The 12169-nt window shown below is 48.5% G+C and overlaps 1 protein-coding gene across 1 annotated transcript; it reads right to left on the bottom strand.

Moving 5' to 3' along the window:
• Positions 1 to 608: 608 nt before the first annotated feature.
• On the bottom strand, positions 609 to 12169 carry DSTN (destrin, actin depolymerizing factor). The gene is made up of 4 exons (XM_071422600.1): positions 12012 to 12169; positions 3335 to 3642; positions 3017 to 3093; positions 609 to 1968 (listed from the first exon to the last, which is right to left on the bottom strand). Exons 1-4 carry the CDS (start codon positions 12012 to 12014, stop codon positions 1859 to 1861), a joined length of 498 nt encoding a protein of 165 aa, XP_071278701.1. The 5' UTR covers positions 12015 to 12169; the 3' UTR covers positions 609 to 1858.

The raw sequence follows: 12169 nt of genomic DNA, 5'->3' as shown, positions 1-12169 counted from the left end.
GCCTGTCTTTAATGAAGGGTTTGACCCACTCAGCCTGGCCAGAGAGGGCACATGCTGAGTTAGGTAATGGCCCATTGTTGCCCTGGCCCCCAGCAAAGCGCTGGCACTGCTCTGCCAGGAGCTGAGGGGACACCACAGCTCTGTGTCCCTGCACAGCTGGCAACAGCTCAGGGGGAAGGGCCTTTCTCTGCCCTGGCTCCATGGGCCTGGCCAGAGAAAGCTCCCTCAGTCCTCACGGGCAGGCAGTGCACAACACCCAACACATGGCTGGGCTCCTGAGCTCAGACTGCAAACAGGAATTGCTCCCAGGACAGCCCCAGCCGACGGGAATTTGTGCCCACAGCCTAAAGGCAGAGAGAGGTTTGGGAGCTGCAGCAAGCAGAGCCAAAGAGGGGAACACACTGCAGGGACAAACCTGCTTTCCCCCAGATCCCTCCAGCTTCACCAGCTCCTCCTTCCAGCCTGTTTCCCCCACTCCAGCTCCCAGAGCAGAGCAGGGCAGGCGCTGCAGAAGGCACAGCAGGTCCCTAAGTGCTTACCCAGATCCAGCAGAGCCAGCCCCCTGCAGGAGGGCTGATCCCGAGGCTGGAGAGCAATCAGTCACTGACCCAGGGGAGGGAAAGCCCATTTATTTAGGCTGTTCAAATTTGGCACGCACAGAACATATCACAGTAATGCACTGGAGGCTAAGGGTTTTGGTTTTTTTTTTTTCTTTTTCTCTACAGACATACAAGAAAACTCTATGCAACTCCCATGTACACATTACACAAAGGAAACAGCTTTAATCAACCACTGATGAAACATGGAAGCTTTTAAGATCTCTGTAGCTGGCACAGGAATGTTCTCTACCCCCCATACAAAAGGCATTTCAGGTCAAACTTTCTAGTAGGTGATATTTCCATGCATTTCTACAGAATTAAAGAAGCTAACAGACAAAAAGCCCAGATCAAGCCATATTAGTCAGGCTGATTGGTTCTACTAAGTTAAATCAATAGTAATTATGGACAAATGGACCAAGTGACCAAAGACTGGGGTTGAAAATACCATTTTTAAAGTTGTGGTTCCTTTTCATTTTACTACCCATAACTGGAGAGCTCTGATATAAGAATCTGCATTTATAAAAGCCTCAGAAGCATCTGATCCACTAGTAAGTGTATATTAGAGAAAGGCAGTTCTAAATTAAACTGTGTCAACAGAAAAAGCAATTTCTATAGAATCACTCAGGAGGAAAGAGACCTCAAGACACTTCATAACGAGAAAATTGAACCTACAGAACAAGTGAACCTTTAAATATTATTACTGCACTGTGATTTTACAAGAGAGTGGATTAGGACTACTTCTCCAGAAAAAGTGTGTCTGTTTTATGTCTAGCTTCATAATTAGGCTTTTTTAGTACAGCTCTGCAACCGCAAGCACTAAGAATTTAACCCAGTTTTGGTGCTCACAGGTTGCTTCAGCTGAAGTTAAACTACAGGTTTAAAGTTTTGTTTTAAATGGTTACAGGGGAAAGTTTTTGAATTTTGCTTGTTACTATTTGGAAAAGCAAGAACAGGAACCAGATCATTCTCACCTCTCCACCTTTCATGATACACTGCTCCAATTTTTAGAGACCTTTAGTGTTAATCCATTGGGGACAGTACTGGGCTGGACAACCAATGCAAATATTAATACACCAAGATAAATCCTTAATTTGATTTATTTAGGGTCATTTGTACATATGAGCTACATCTCCAAAGTCTACTTTATTCTACAAGACAGCTTCCCTACTGTTAGTGAAACCCTTGCCTAGAATGTTTGCTTTATATAACTGATCTATTAAAACATGGAATGCTTGTAGAGTTGTGGCACTGTATGACATCTACACGGGACTTCCTTCAAAAGCTACGACTAGGGAGCCTCCTAGCTTCTCAGCAATGCAAGCTCGGTTCAGGTCCTCTGGCCCATTTGCTTGGCATTCATGCTTTATGCCTAAAAAAAGAGGCAAAACACTCAATAATGCAGTATTTCAACATGCTGGTAAGCAATCAAAGAAACATACCTGGTAGTAATATTAGAAGAAGCAATCCAGTCACTCAAGCAGACAAGTCCTGCCTTAGCTTAGGGAATTTGATGGTTTTTCCCTGCCTGGTCCCAGGAGACATCTGGCTGCACACCAAATGTCACTGAAGGGACACGAAGCAGAAATCTGTCACTAGCTCAGTGCTCAGGCTGTTGGCCTTTCATAGCAGGCTCCTAGAGCAAATCCCTCATTCATTTCTTGTGCTGCCCTGGATAGAGCAGGGGAGGGAGCTCCAGGCAAGCCCATGGAGAGGGCTCGCTCAGCTTCCGCTGCCTCTGCAGAGGTGGCTGAAAGCATCACCCTGCAAACCTGGGCTACCCAACCAACAGTGCTTGCTTTCCTTTTTAGGGCTGGAGAGCCTAAACCATGCCTGCTTTACATGGTGAAAAGCAGAATTTCCTTGGGATTTCTTTTTCTCAGCACACAGGAGTTTCCCATGGCAGTTCCAGTCCCTGGGCAAGCCATCCTCTGAAGGCTGGCACTGCTGCACAAAGATCCTGTCAGTCTTGCACAGTGCAAGATTTTGGCCCGGTGCAGCCTGAGGAGCTGAAGAGTGCTACCTGGCTATCAGCCAGACTGGCTTACTACAGCATAGTAAGTTTATGAGTCTGCATTTTAACAGACACAGGGATGAAAGTGCTCTGCCACTGAGGCAGCTCTGCACAAAACCCAGTGTTGCCTTATGAATCTTATGGTTTCTAGCCTGTATGGTGCAATGTGCTGCTCCATAAGGTCCATCACACATTGCAAAACATGCTCTTGTCCTGAGCACTGTCCTAGTGCCTCTGAAATTTTGTCAGATAATATAAATTTGTGCTAGAGCTCATTTTAGCTCTGTCACATGACACTTCACTTCTCACTAGTATCTCAAAAAATCAACAAATATAAAACCCAATTCAGCCTTGCTGTGTTCTCCAGGGACACAGCAGAGTTAGGAACATTAGTTGTATTACATACCTTGAAACTTCTTTTTGATTGCATCCTTGGAGCTTGCGTAGATCATCTTACTTTTGAGAGGTGCTTGTTCTGGTGCCCTAGTGGGAGACACCACAGAGAGTGAAATTAGTGACACTGATTATCCACCCCAGACAGAAGCAGTATCCTACCCACCAGGGACAAGTGGAACATCTCATGGCTCCAGAATACAGGCATCAGGCTGCCCAGCTCAATTTAAGCCTGCCATTTTCCCAGCCTGGGCAGTACAAACACTCAGAGACCTCACCCACAGAGCCTGGACTGCATGCTAGGAATGAGAGAGTTGGGAAGCTGGCTTACCACAAGAAAAACATCAGCTCTTCTTTTTTGGATTCCTTGGTCTCGAAGCTTGCATCATACAAGGCATAGCGGCAATCCTTCTCGGGAAGCATCTGCACAAAGTGCTTGAAAGGGTCGGTGACTGTCACTCCGACGTCTCCCACCAGAATCTCTTTGCCCTCCTCCACAATAATGCACTTTTTGTCTGGACTGAGGCAGAAGATGACAGCCTTCTTCCTCTTCTTGATCTCCTCCGGCGTGGAGCACTTCCGCACTTTCATGTCGTAGAAGATACGGCACACCTCATCGGCCACTTGTACTCCGGAGGCCTGCAGAGACCACAGCAAACACCTTCAGCCCTCCACCCTCCTGTTCCAGCTACAACATGGCACTGCCTTAAACACAAGCCTAGGAGACAACAGATTCTTGCAATAGTCACTGCAGCCCCTCTTTTCCAAAGCCAAGTAAAGAATCTGGAGTCTGGCTGCTGCCCACAGCTGGCTGCCAACCCAAAAACTATTCCAAAGAAGGCATAATCCCACTTCCACCATTGGAACATTGTTTTGGGGGAGTTTTACAGGCATGCCAACCCCTTGTTCTCTGAGATTCAGTTGTGGCAGATCCTTTGGCATTAGAGCAGCTTAATTTTCTTCCCTGTTTCAGGCTGGCTGGAGAAGCCCACAAGGATCTTCTGTTTAAAGTTTCCCAGCCATTTCCAGCATGCTTGCTAGGAGCTTTAGGAACAGAGGTAAAACTGGCCAAATTCCACACTTGTCACATGGACTTAGTTTAGAGATCAAGGGAAATGTAGTGGGGTACTGGGATTGCAGTGGTAGCTTTTAGCTGAACAAACCAACTTTGGGAAATTGCCCTGAATTCAGTATTTCAAACAGAGAATTTGCAAGTCTTAAAAGTCTCTTCTTCTCACACCTACTCCAGCAGTTTTTAAAGCAAGCTCAACCCTTCTCAACATTTCTTCCCCACCTTGGAGTCAGCTGGGAAATTGTAGTGAGCGGTATCGTGTTCCCCTGTGTAAGCTGGAACAAGAGGTGCACATGCAGCATTATCAATCTGATGTTAAAAGCAGCTGCACAGAATAAAGAGGACAAGACCTAGCAAGAATGACAAAAGGCTGAACTGCATTTTCAGTCTGATGCTTTTCTGGAATGAGACAAAAAAAAGTGGGAAGTAGAAGCATTTACATTTGAGTTTTGTTCTCAGACTGCACCAAGCTGGAGAGTTTAAAGGCAGCTGTGCAAGACTGAATATTGCAAATGTGGGAAGCCAGCAGGCACTGCTGGAAGGACATCATGGCCAGAGCAGTAAAGACCAAACTGAAGCCTGTCCAGTACTGAACAACTCTATCTGTTCAAAATGCTACACACAGTATAAACAATGAGATTCCTTTAGAATCCTGCTTCCTCCCTCACTGCTTTTGTGTCTTCCACATTCAAATGACATTACTCATATCCATCTATCAGAAGGAAAACTGCCTTCCTCCCTCTGTGCAAACCACGACACGTCACTGCTGCGAGCACAGTCAGCAGTACCAACAGTCGGGTACAGCAGCAGATGAGACACACAACTCAAAAAGGATAAAGGCTGCTCTTCATTTTTTAAAAATTTATCTTCAGCCTCAAAATGTGAGCTCAAGGGACTTCTTTTGTATTTTGAAGGAACAGCAGAGTTCAGCTGCAAAACCAGGGGGACCGAGGTGCAGTGCTCAGGCTGTCCTTGAGATGGTTATGGAATGGACACCTACTTTAATGTGTGGGGGTTTTCTAAAGCCTTGACCAGCGCCTACCACAGAGGACCTCAAATAAGCCCAGATTCTCCTCTTTCTTCCAACATCCCTCCTCCTGTAACTCTGGGGGGCAGGCACAGCCAGCTAACCCAGTGAGGAGAGGTGGCACAGCTGGCACAATCTATTGCCATGGAGTTTGGTATCTAGAGCTCCCAAGTGCTGGCCACAGAAAACCAGTACAATCTCATACCCCAGCAATCTGAGACAGCTTTTCTTTAGGGTGGAGAGCAGTGCTTTCTCAGGGTTTACCTAAATACAGTGGGATCTCCCTCTAGATTTACAATGCGTGGTCAGTCTGTAAGTGGTAACCTATGCAGAATTGCTTGCACTTTGGGACAGGAGAACAGCAACTCAGTCACTGTGCCTCAGCTGTGTGGCAGGCAGCCATCCTTCTGCATATCACCAATGAGGTGAGGGAAACACATGGAGAAAGCCTATTTCAGGACAAATTCAAGCTACAGTGCAAACATGGACTCAAAGTGACTCATTCCAGTGTCACCTCCTCCATACAGAGACGCTGCACTGAGTGTGACTGAGAGCTAATGAGGAATAAAGGTCTTCTCCTGTCCCTGTGTTTGGTGTGGGCAAGAGCCTCTTTGGGAAGACTTTAAATAACACAAAGTTAACCTAATAAAGGAAACAGTGCAGCATCTGCAGCTATTTCATCATTCATTAAGGACAAATCCACAGTGAATTCAAGAGAAGCCTTCTCCTCCCCAAGGTTTATTTTCTAACTAATGGTACCTCAATAGCTGGCAATGGGTGGCAAGACTCAGGTTTTAGTCACAAAGCCCTGCAAGGTTCTTAGAAAATGCACAGAAAGTCTGCACTGCCATGGAAATGAGGCTATTTATAATGAAAAAGCAGTGCATATCACCTACCTCTACCTTTGTCAACTCTTGAGCTTTGCTCAAACACTACAACAAATAATTCCCTTGCATCAAGTCATGCTAACTTTGAAAGCACAGGTTAGTGCTCAGCTCAGAGCCAGAAGCAGCAGCAATAGAGCTGCAGATCGATGCAGACTGTGCAGTCATGTGCATTTGCTTGTGCTACTACACAGCCAGAAACATGTCTCCAAGTCAGGAGACAAGTTGTTTCTTTAAAAAGAAACTGAACACTGCTGGCAAGTCAGTTCAGATTCCAAAAATGTAGAAAGTATTTAGTCTGGAAACTCAAAATTCACTGTAAAACTTCAGCTGATAACTAGGACTGACCAGAATCTGAAGGGACAACAGTGACAACTGGATTTTTTAGCTTTCCAAAGCAAAAGGCTGTTAGCAGCTGGTGCTGCTCCTTTTCACAGCTGCTGTACAACCCCTGGATTCATCACACAAGCTGACATTAGCAGCCATTGTGCTGCCAGGGACAATGCAGATTTGTTCCATCTGAGAACACCCTATAGCTGTGTTACAGTATGGGCTGAGATGAGACAGTGCAACAAACCAATTCCCTCTGAAAACAGGATCTGCTGTCCTAACTGCAGGGCTCCCTCTGCAACCCTGGGCCTGCACCAGCCACAAATGGCCTCACAAACATACTTAAAAAGGAAAAAACTCAAACCCCAGGCAGCTTTTGTTTTAAGGTAGCTGCAAGCACTCTGTGTAGAACAACAACAGGATAACTGCTAAGAGCACTGGAACAGGGAGAAACTCCAGACTCTAAAAATGTGTCCTCAAGTGACATTTTAACCTCGTGTCTGCTTGTCCAGCAGAAGAGCTGGTGAGAAGCCTCCACCCTCCCAGTAATGACAGAGTAAACACTTGTTAGTCTGGATTTTCCCTCTTTGGCCAGATATGGTTCTTCTCTGAGGACTCAGCGCAGCACATTGGTTATTATTTTGTGCATTGTGGCTTGAATGCTGTAGAGCTCCAGCAGCCAGCCTGGTCCTGCTCCTTTTCCAGGATGGCAGCAGTTATCCAGCTCTGGACTGGCACAAGGGGGTTGGTTCAGTGAGCAGCACATACTGCAGGCACTTGTGGGATCCACGACCATCAGCCAGCTGGTGACATTTCACTGTAGGGGACAGACCCTTAATTGCAACAAGGCAGCAGCAAGCAGGCAAGCCACCTAATTACCAGATGGGAAAATCATGCCAGGACAGCACATTCAGGGAGACATTCAGGAAAGAAGAGGCAGAACAAGTTTCTCTGACGCAATCAGCACAACTGAGCTGCCCCCAGCACCTCCACGCAGCTGCTGCAGACACAGCACATGCTGGGGGCTGAGCCCCTCACCCAATACCCTGTGGCACTCGTGGCAGTGTCCCCACTGGATGTCACCTGAGGCAGGGACTGCATTCACTGCCTTGTCAGCAGGCACTGCAGGAACACAGCAGCTCTTGTTCAGAGCCTCGCTCTTGCCTCAAGTGCAAAGCTCTGCACAAGTCTTGGGAGAGACAGCACAATGCCCTCCCTGCGCCAGGCAGCCCAAAGAGGGAGCCTTGTGTCCAGCCAGCTTCCACTGCAGGAACCAGACCCAGCTGCCTCCACTACGAGCTCCCGGCATTTTGCCTCCATTGCCGAGTAGCCAAACTGAAATTTAATCTAAATTGGGGAAGACTGAAGAATAACCCAAAGCTTTCTGAAGAAAATCCCCACATAGAGAAAAGCCATTTCAGGAGTGAGACATGCCAGACATCTGATAAACTGGATTCACAGCAAGCCTGCACTAAAACACAACTTTGACACAATGAAATTCCACATCTCTTTTGTTAGGAAGTGAATACTGTGGGCACCAGTATTTTTCTTGAATACTTAAAATACTTTACCTAAGAAGAGTCTTTGTTTTCCCCAACTCTAAGACAGCTAAGACCTTAAACTTATGATTTAGTTTGCCTCAAGACAAGTTTGAAGGACTAAATTTGAGTTTAAGTCTTGAGAATTTCAGATTGTTGGTTTTCTCTCCTGTGATTAGAGCCCAAGAACTCTCCACAGTGGTGCCTGGGCATGCATTATCTCCAGAGACATTCCAAGATACAGCTCTTGACTTGTTTTGTCTGGGAACCACTCACAAACATTGTACACATCAGGGTGAACTATCCACAACTACTCAAGTGGAAACTTTTGCTTCTTGGAAAAGTATCATCAATTTTTTCCAGAATCTGACACCAAGAATGTATTAAAGCACGCCTTGTTTAATTGCAAGGGCAGATGTGAGAACACTGTGCTCCCATGTTTGCTGGTCACATTATTGGCATGTATTTGGTTCTTAGTTTCTTCAGCAAACCCTGTTTCCCTCATGCCTGGCTTACCCTCCCTCCTATCTACCTCTGAAATTCCCTGCCACTGCCAGAGCTGCCTGTGGAGCCATGTGGCATTTCCCTCTGACTCACTCATGTGTCATAGTACATCTCTGCAATAAAGACTTTTTCAATTAAACTTATTTCCACCCAACTGGTCTGGGACAGCACCCTTCAGGGACAGAGCTGTCCCCTGCATTGCCACAGTGGAGTCTCCTGGGCCATCAGCAGAAACTTGAGGGGAAAACTAAGCCAAGGTAGTTGTGGGAGCACTTAGCAGAAAGGGAGAGTAACAGCCTGGCTGAAAGGAAGTTTTGCCAAATCAGGCCTCTGGAAAGGTGTCACCACCTAAGGCCAACAAGCCAACTGAAAATGCAGGCAGTCAAAACCATAAAGATATTAAATACTGCTTGGCTTCCAATCTGTTATCTGAGCACTCAAGAAAACACATCTGGTGTTAACATCCCCCCTTTACTGAGCAGGAAAGGCAGCAATGCAAGGAGGAAATAAAGGAGCAGCTACTTTAACTTCATCCCAGAGACCAGCAACAGTGTGGGAACACCAGTGACTTCAGGAGTCTGGAAAAGCCCACATCACCTGCTTACCTACAGCTGGTCAGAGAGACACCTCCATTTACAGGGGACAGCCTGTACATCTGAGAGGCCAAGGTTTCAACTCTGATCTGAAGCCTGACAGGAAACAGAACTAGCAACCTTTTACTACTGTTGTATAAGAGGCCATTATTTGCACACCATAAACCAGCAAGAAGTACAGAGTCATCTGCATATCACTTGTAGAAAGATCTTGCCAGCTAGACTCAAGTTATTTTGCATTATTTGGTCTCTTTTGGCAGGGGGAAGGTGTGAGGGAAAGAACTGAAACTCTATTCAGCTTTTATTTCCTGCCCCAACCCCCAAGAAGAAAGGTTATTGACAAGATGAGAGGAGTATAAAAACAATTATTTAAAAAAAAAAAAGAAAAAACTATCCTTCAAATTCCTGAAGGTCATTTCTTCAGCTTTTAGCCAAAGAGGAAATTATCTCCTTCTCTGAACCACCACAAAGTTCACTCCCCATTTAATTATCAAGGTAGGCAGAACAAGCAATACCCACAAAAGGCAATCCCAGCAACAGTACTGAAAAACATGAACTGCAGTGGCCAGTAGCAGCAGGGCAGAAGTTTTGAGCAGCACCCATTCCTGTGTTGAAATGTAAGTTTTTAAGGTAATGCAGGTGGAAGCTGGTGTGTAACAGGACTCTTGCAGAAAATCAAAGCTTCTCAGAAACACATTCAGCACACAGATCAGCTGGTATGAGCCTAAATGCCTATAAGAATTTTCTTGTGGCCCTCCAGGCACCTCCAGCAACCTAAAGCTTAAATGGCACCCTCAAAATGAGGCTTTGAAGGCCAGCTCTGGGCATCCTTGATACTTGTTACTGAGGGACCCTCCTCTCCCGAGGAGACTGCTGTGAATACTGAACAGCCAGGTGAGGAAAAGGCTGAGAACAGCTTCACAAGCAAGGCCTGGTTGTAGTCAGGCACTCTCACATGGGATTGCTTAGGTCAGCCCTTGCACCCAGCAGGAGCCTCTTGACAGTGATTCTGCCAAGGCGAGTAGGAACATGCCAGACATCAACAGCACCAATTGTCATGAGGCTGTTATCTTGTATATGAGGCATATGTACCTTGTAATTACACAGATCTGGGAATAGCACTGACTAACAACCAAGAAAAATCATTTGCACGGTACTCCAAAGACCTTGGACTCATTTAATCCAGTAGCAAAGAAACTGAACATTGTGGCAAGGCACAAAAGCTGGAAATCCAAGCTCTTTTGATAGCAAAGGATGCCCTCCTGCTGGCACTACCACACTTTGCCAGAGGGCCTCCGCTCTGCCCAAAACCAAGTTCATTTGCAGCCTCTCAAAAAAGCCAACCTAAACCCTGTTGCAAAAAGGAGATCACTAGGAGAAATAGTAGTTTTGACTGACTTGGGAATTCCCTGGTTGCAAAGCAAGATGAAGCCTGACACACTGAGTAGTCACACTTAACTAGGTTTGCATACTGCAGAGGTGGTAGCTGGCTTGTTGAGACAAGCCTCTTTTAAACAAGAGCTGCGAGTCTCATCAGACTTTTTAGCAGCTTCATCTGCAGCTCCCATCAGCTCTGCTCCACGCTGCACACCAGCCACAGATGCTCCAGAGCTTGGGTGTTGGAGAAAGCAGGGACATTAGTGGTACATCCTGTCTGCCACCCTCAGGACCAAAAATTTATTTCCTGGATATACCACACAGTCAATGAACTACTGGTAAATACCAAGGGAAGGCCTCAATATTTAACACCTCTAATACAGGTAAATAACTCAGGCAAGTGTGTGTTGCTGGACAAGTGTTTGTGCATGACTCAAGCAAAAACAGGGCAGCAGTTAAAACTGCATGAGCTAATAATTGAGGCAAATTTGCCATCAATTCCATCTCCTGAGTCAAACGGGGATGCAAACTCTAAGCACGGGCAAAGCAAACAGAATGAGCCACCATGAGACTGAACACACGTTTGGTCTATTCTGCCCCATTTATGCAAGGAGAGCCCTAATACTTTTTTCTTTTAGAAGCCAGGAAACACAAGCAAATCACTGCGGATGCTTAATACTTTTTTGTTTCTTTGCTTCCAGCGTTATACCTTGGATAAAGGTTTGCAGCACTGTGCGGAGAAGCAAAACAAAAAAAAAAAACAAAAAACAAAACCAAGTCCTTGCAGCAACTGCCTCAAAATTTCAGCTTCCTCGAGCGGCCGCTGCGACACCCTGTTTTTACACTCAGCGATTCCCCTCCACGGGTTCCGCTTCCCCCTTTTGTCCGCCGCCAGCGCTGCGGGCTCCGGCCGGGCCGGGCGGCGGGGGGCGGCCCTGGCCGGGCCCGTGCTGGCCCCGCGGAGCCGCCGCCGGTTTCTAGGCCAGGCCCGAACCCCGGGGCCGTGCGAAGATGGCTCCCGCCGGGACCGAGGCGGCGGCGGCCGCGCTTCCTCCCGAGCAGGGCAGCCCCTGGCCTCCCACCGACACCGCCCGGTGCTTTCCTGCGGGGCTGCCACCCTCTCGCAGCCAGCCAGCCCCCCGTGGGGAGCGGCGGGGTCGCCGCCTCCCGGTCCCCTCCCGGCCGCGCCCTGCGGCGCGGGGAGGTGCCGCGCACAGCCCCCCCCTTCCCACCCGGCCTTTTCCCGCCGCGCCCTCGCTCCTCACCACCCCCCCCCCTCCCAGGGCCGAATGGACGCGCCCGCCCCCAGCGCCTGTGTGCGACGAGGAGCGTACCATTACCTTACGGTGGGGGGGAGGAAAGGGAGGGAGGACAGTTCCATCGCTTCAAGGCGGGGTGGGAGTAACCTTCCGTCGCCTCATGGCGGGATGGAGGCGGGGGGGAAGGGAGGAGAACGGATCCGCCGCGTCAAGTTCAAAGGCGAACGGGAAGGACCGGGAGAAAGGGAAGGAGAAGAAAAAGGGGGCACGATACGGCCAGGCACAGCGGCGCCGCCAGCCAGAGCGCCGGCCGGGATGCGGCGGGCGGTACCGCCGCCCCCCTCCCCCCTTTTTCCCCCAGGGATGAAGGCGGAGGCGGGAGACGGAGAAGCCCAAGGCCCGTCCGGCGGCGCGCGGTGCCTACCATGGCGTCGGCGGGGCGCGGCGGGCGGGCGGCGGAGCGCGGTGCGGCGGCGGCGGCTCCCTCGGCTGTCTGGGCGCGGCGCGGGCTCCGGCGGCAGGAAGAGAAGCTGCGAGGGCGCGAGCCGGGCGGAAGCGGTGTCGACGTCACGGCCGCCGTGC

This window comes from Agelaius tricolor, unplaced genomic scaffold, assembly GCF_023055355.1.
Source record: "Agelaius tricolor isolate 1412-34295 unplaced genomic scaffold, bAgeTri1.0.p SCAF_1, whole genome shotgun sequence".
Taxonomy (NCBI): domain Eukaryota; kingdom Metazoa; phylum Chordata; class Aves; order Passeriformes; family Icteridae; genus Agelaius; species Agelaius tricolor.
Note: the sequence above shows the minus strand (reverse complement) of the source record. Positions and strands in the feature narration are given on the sequence as shown.

Bases quoted from the DNA above. Each gene is read 5' to 3' on its own strand.
- DSTN (XM_071422600.1), bottom strand. The intron at 3,094-3,334 runs GTAAGCCAGCTT...GTCTCCCACTAG, and splicing joins GAGCTGATGTTTTTCTTGTG to GGCACCAGAACAAGCACCTC. The intron at 1,969-3,016 runs GTATGTAATACA...CTCTTTTTTTAG, and splicing joins AATCAAAAAGAAGTTTCAAG to GCATAAAGCATGAATGCCAA.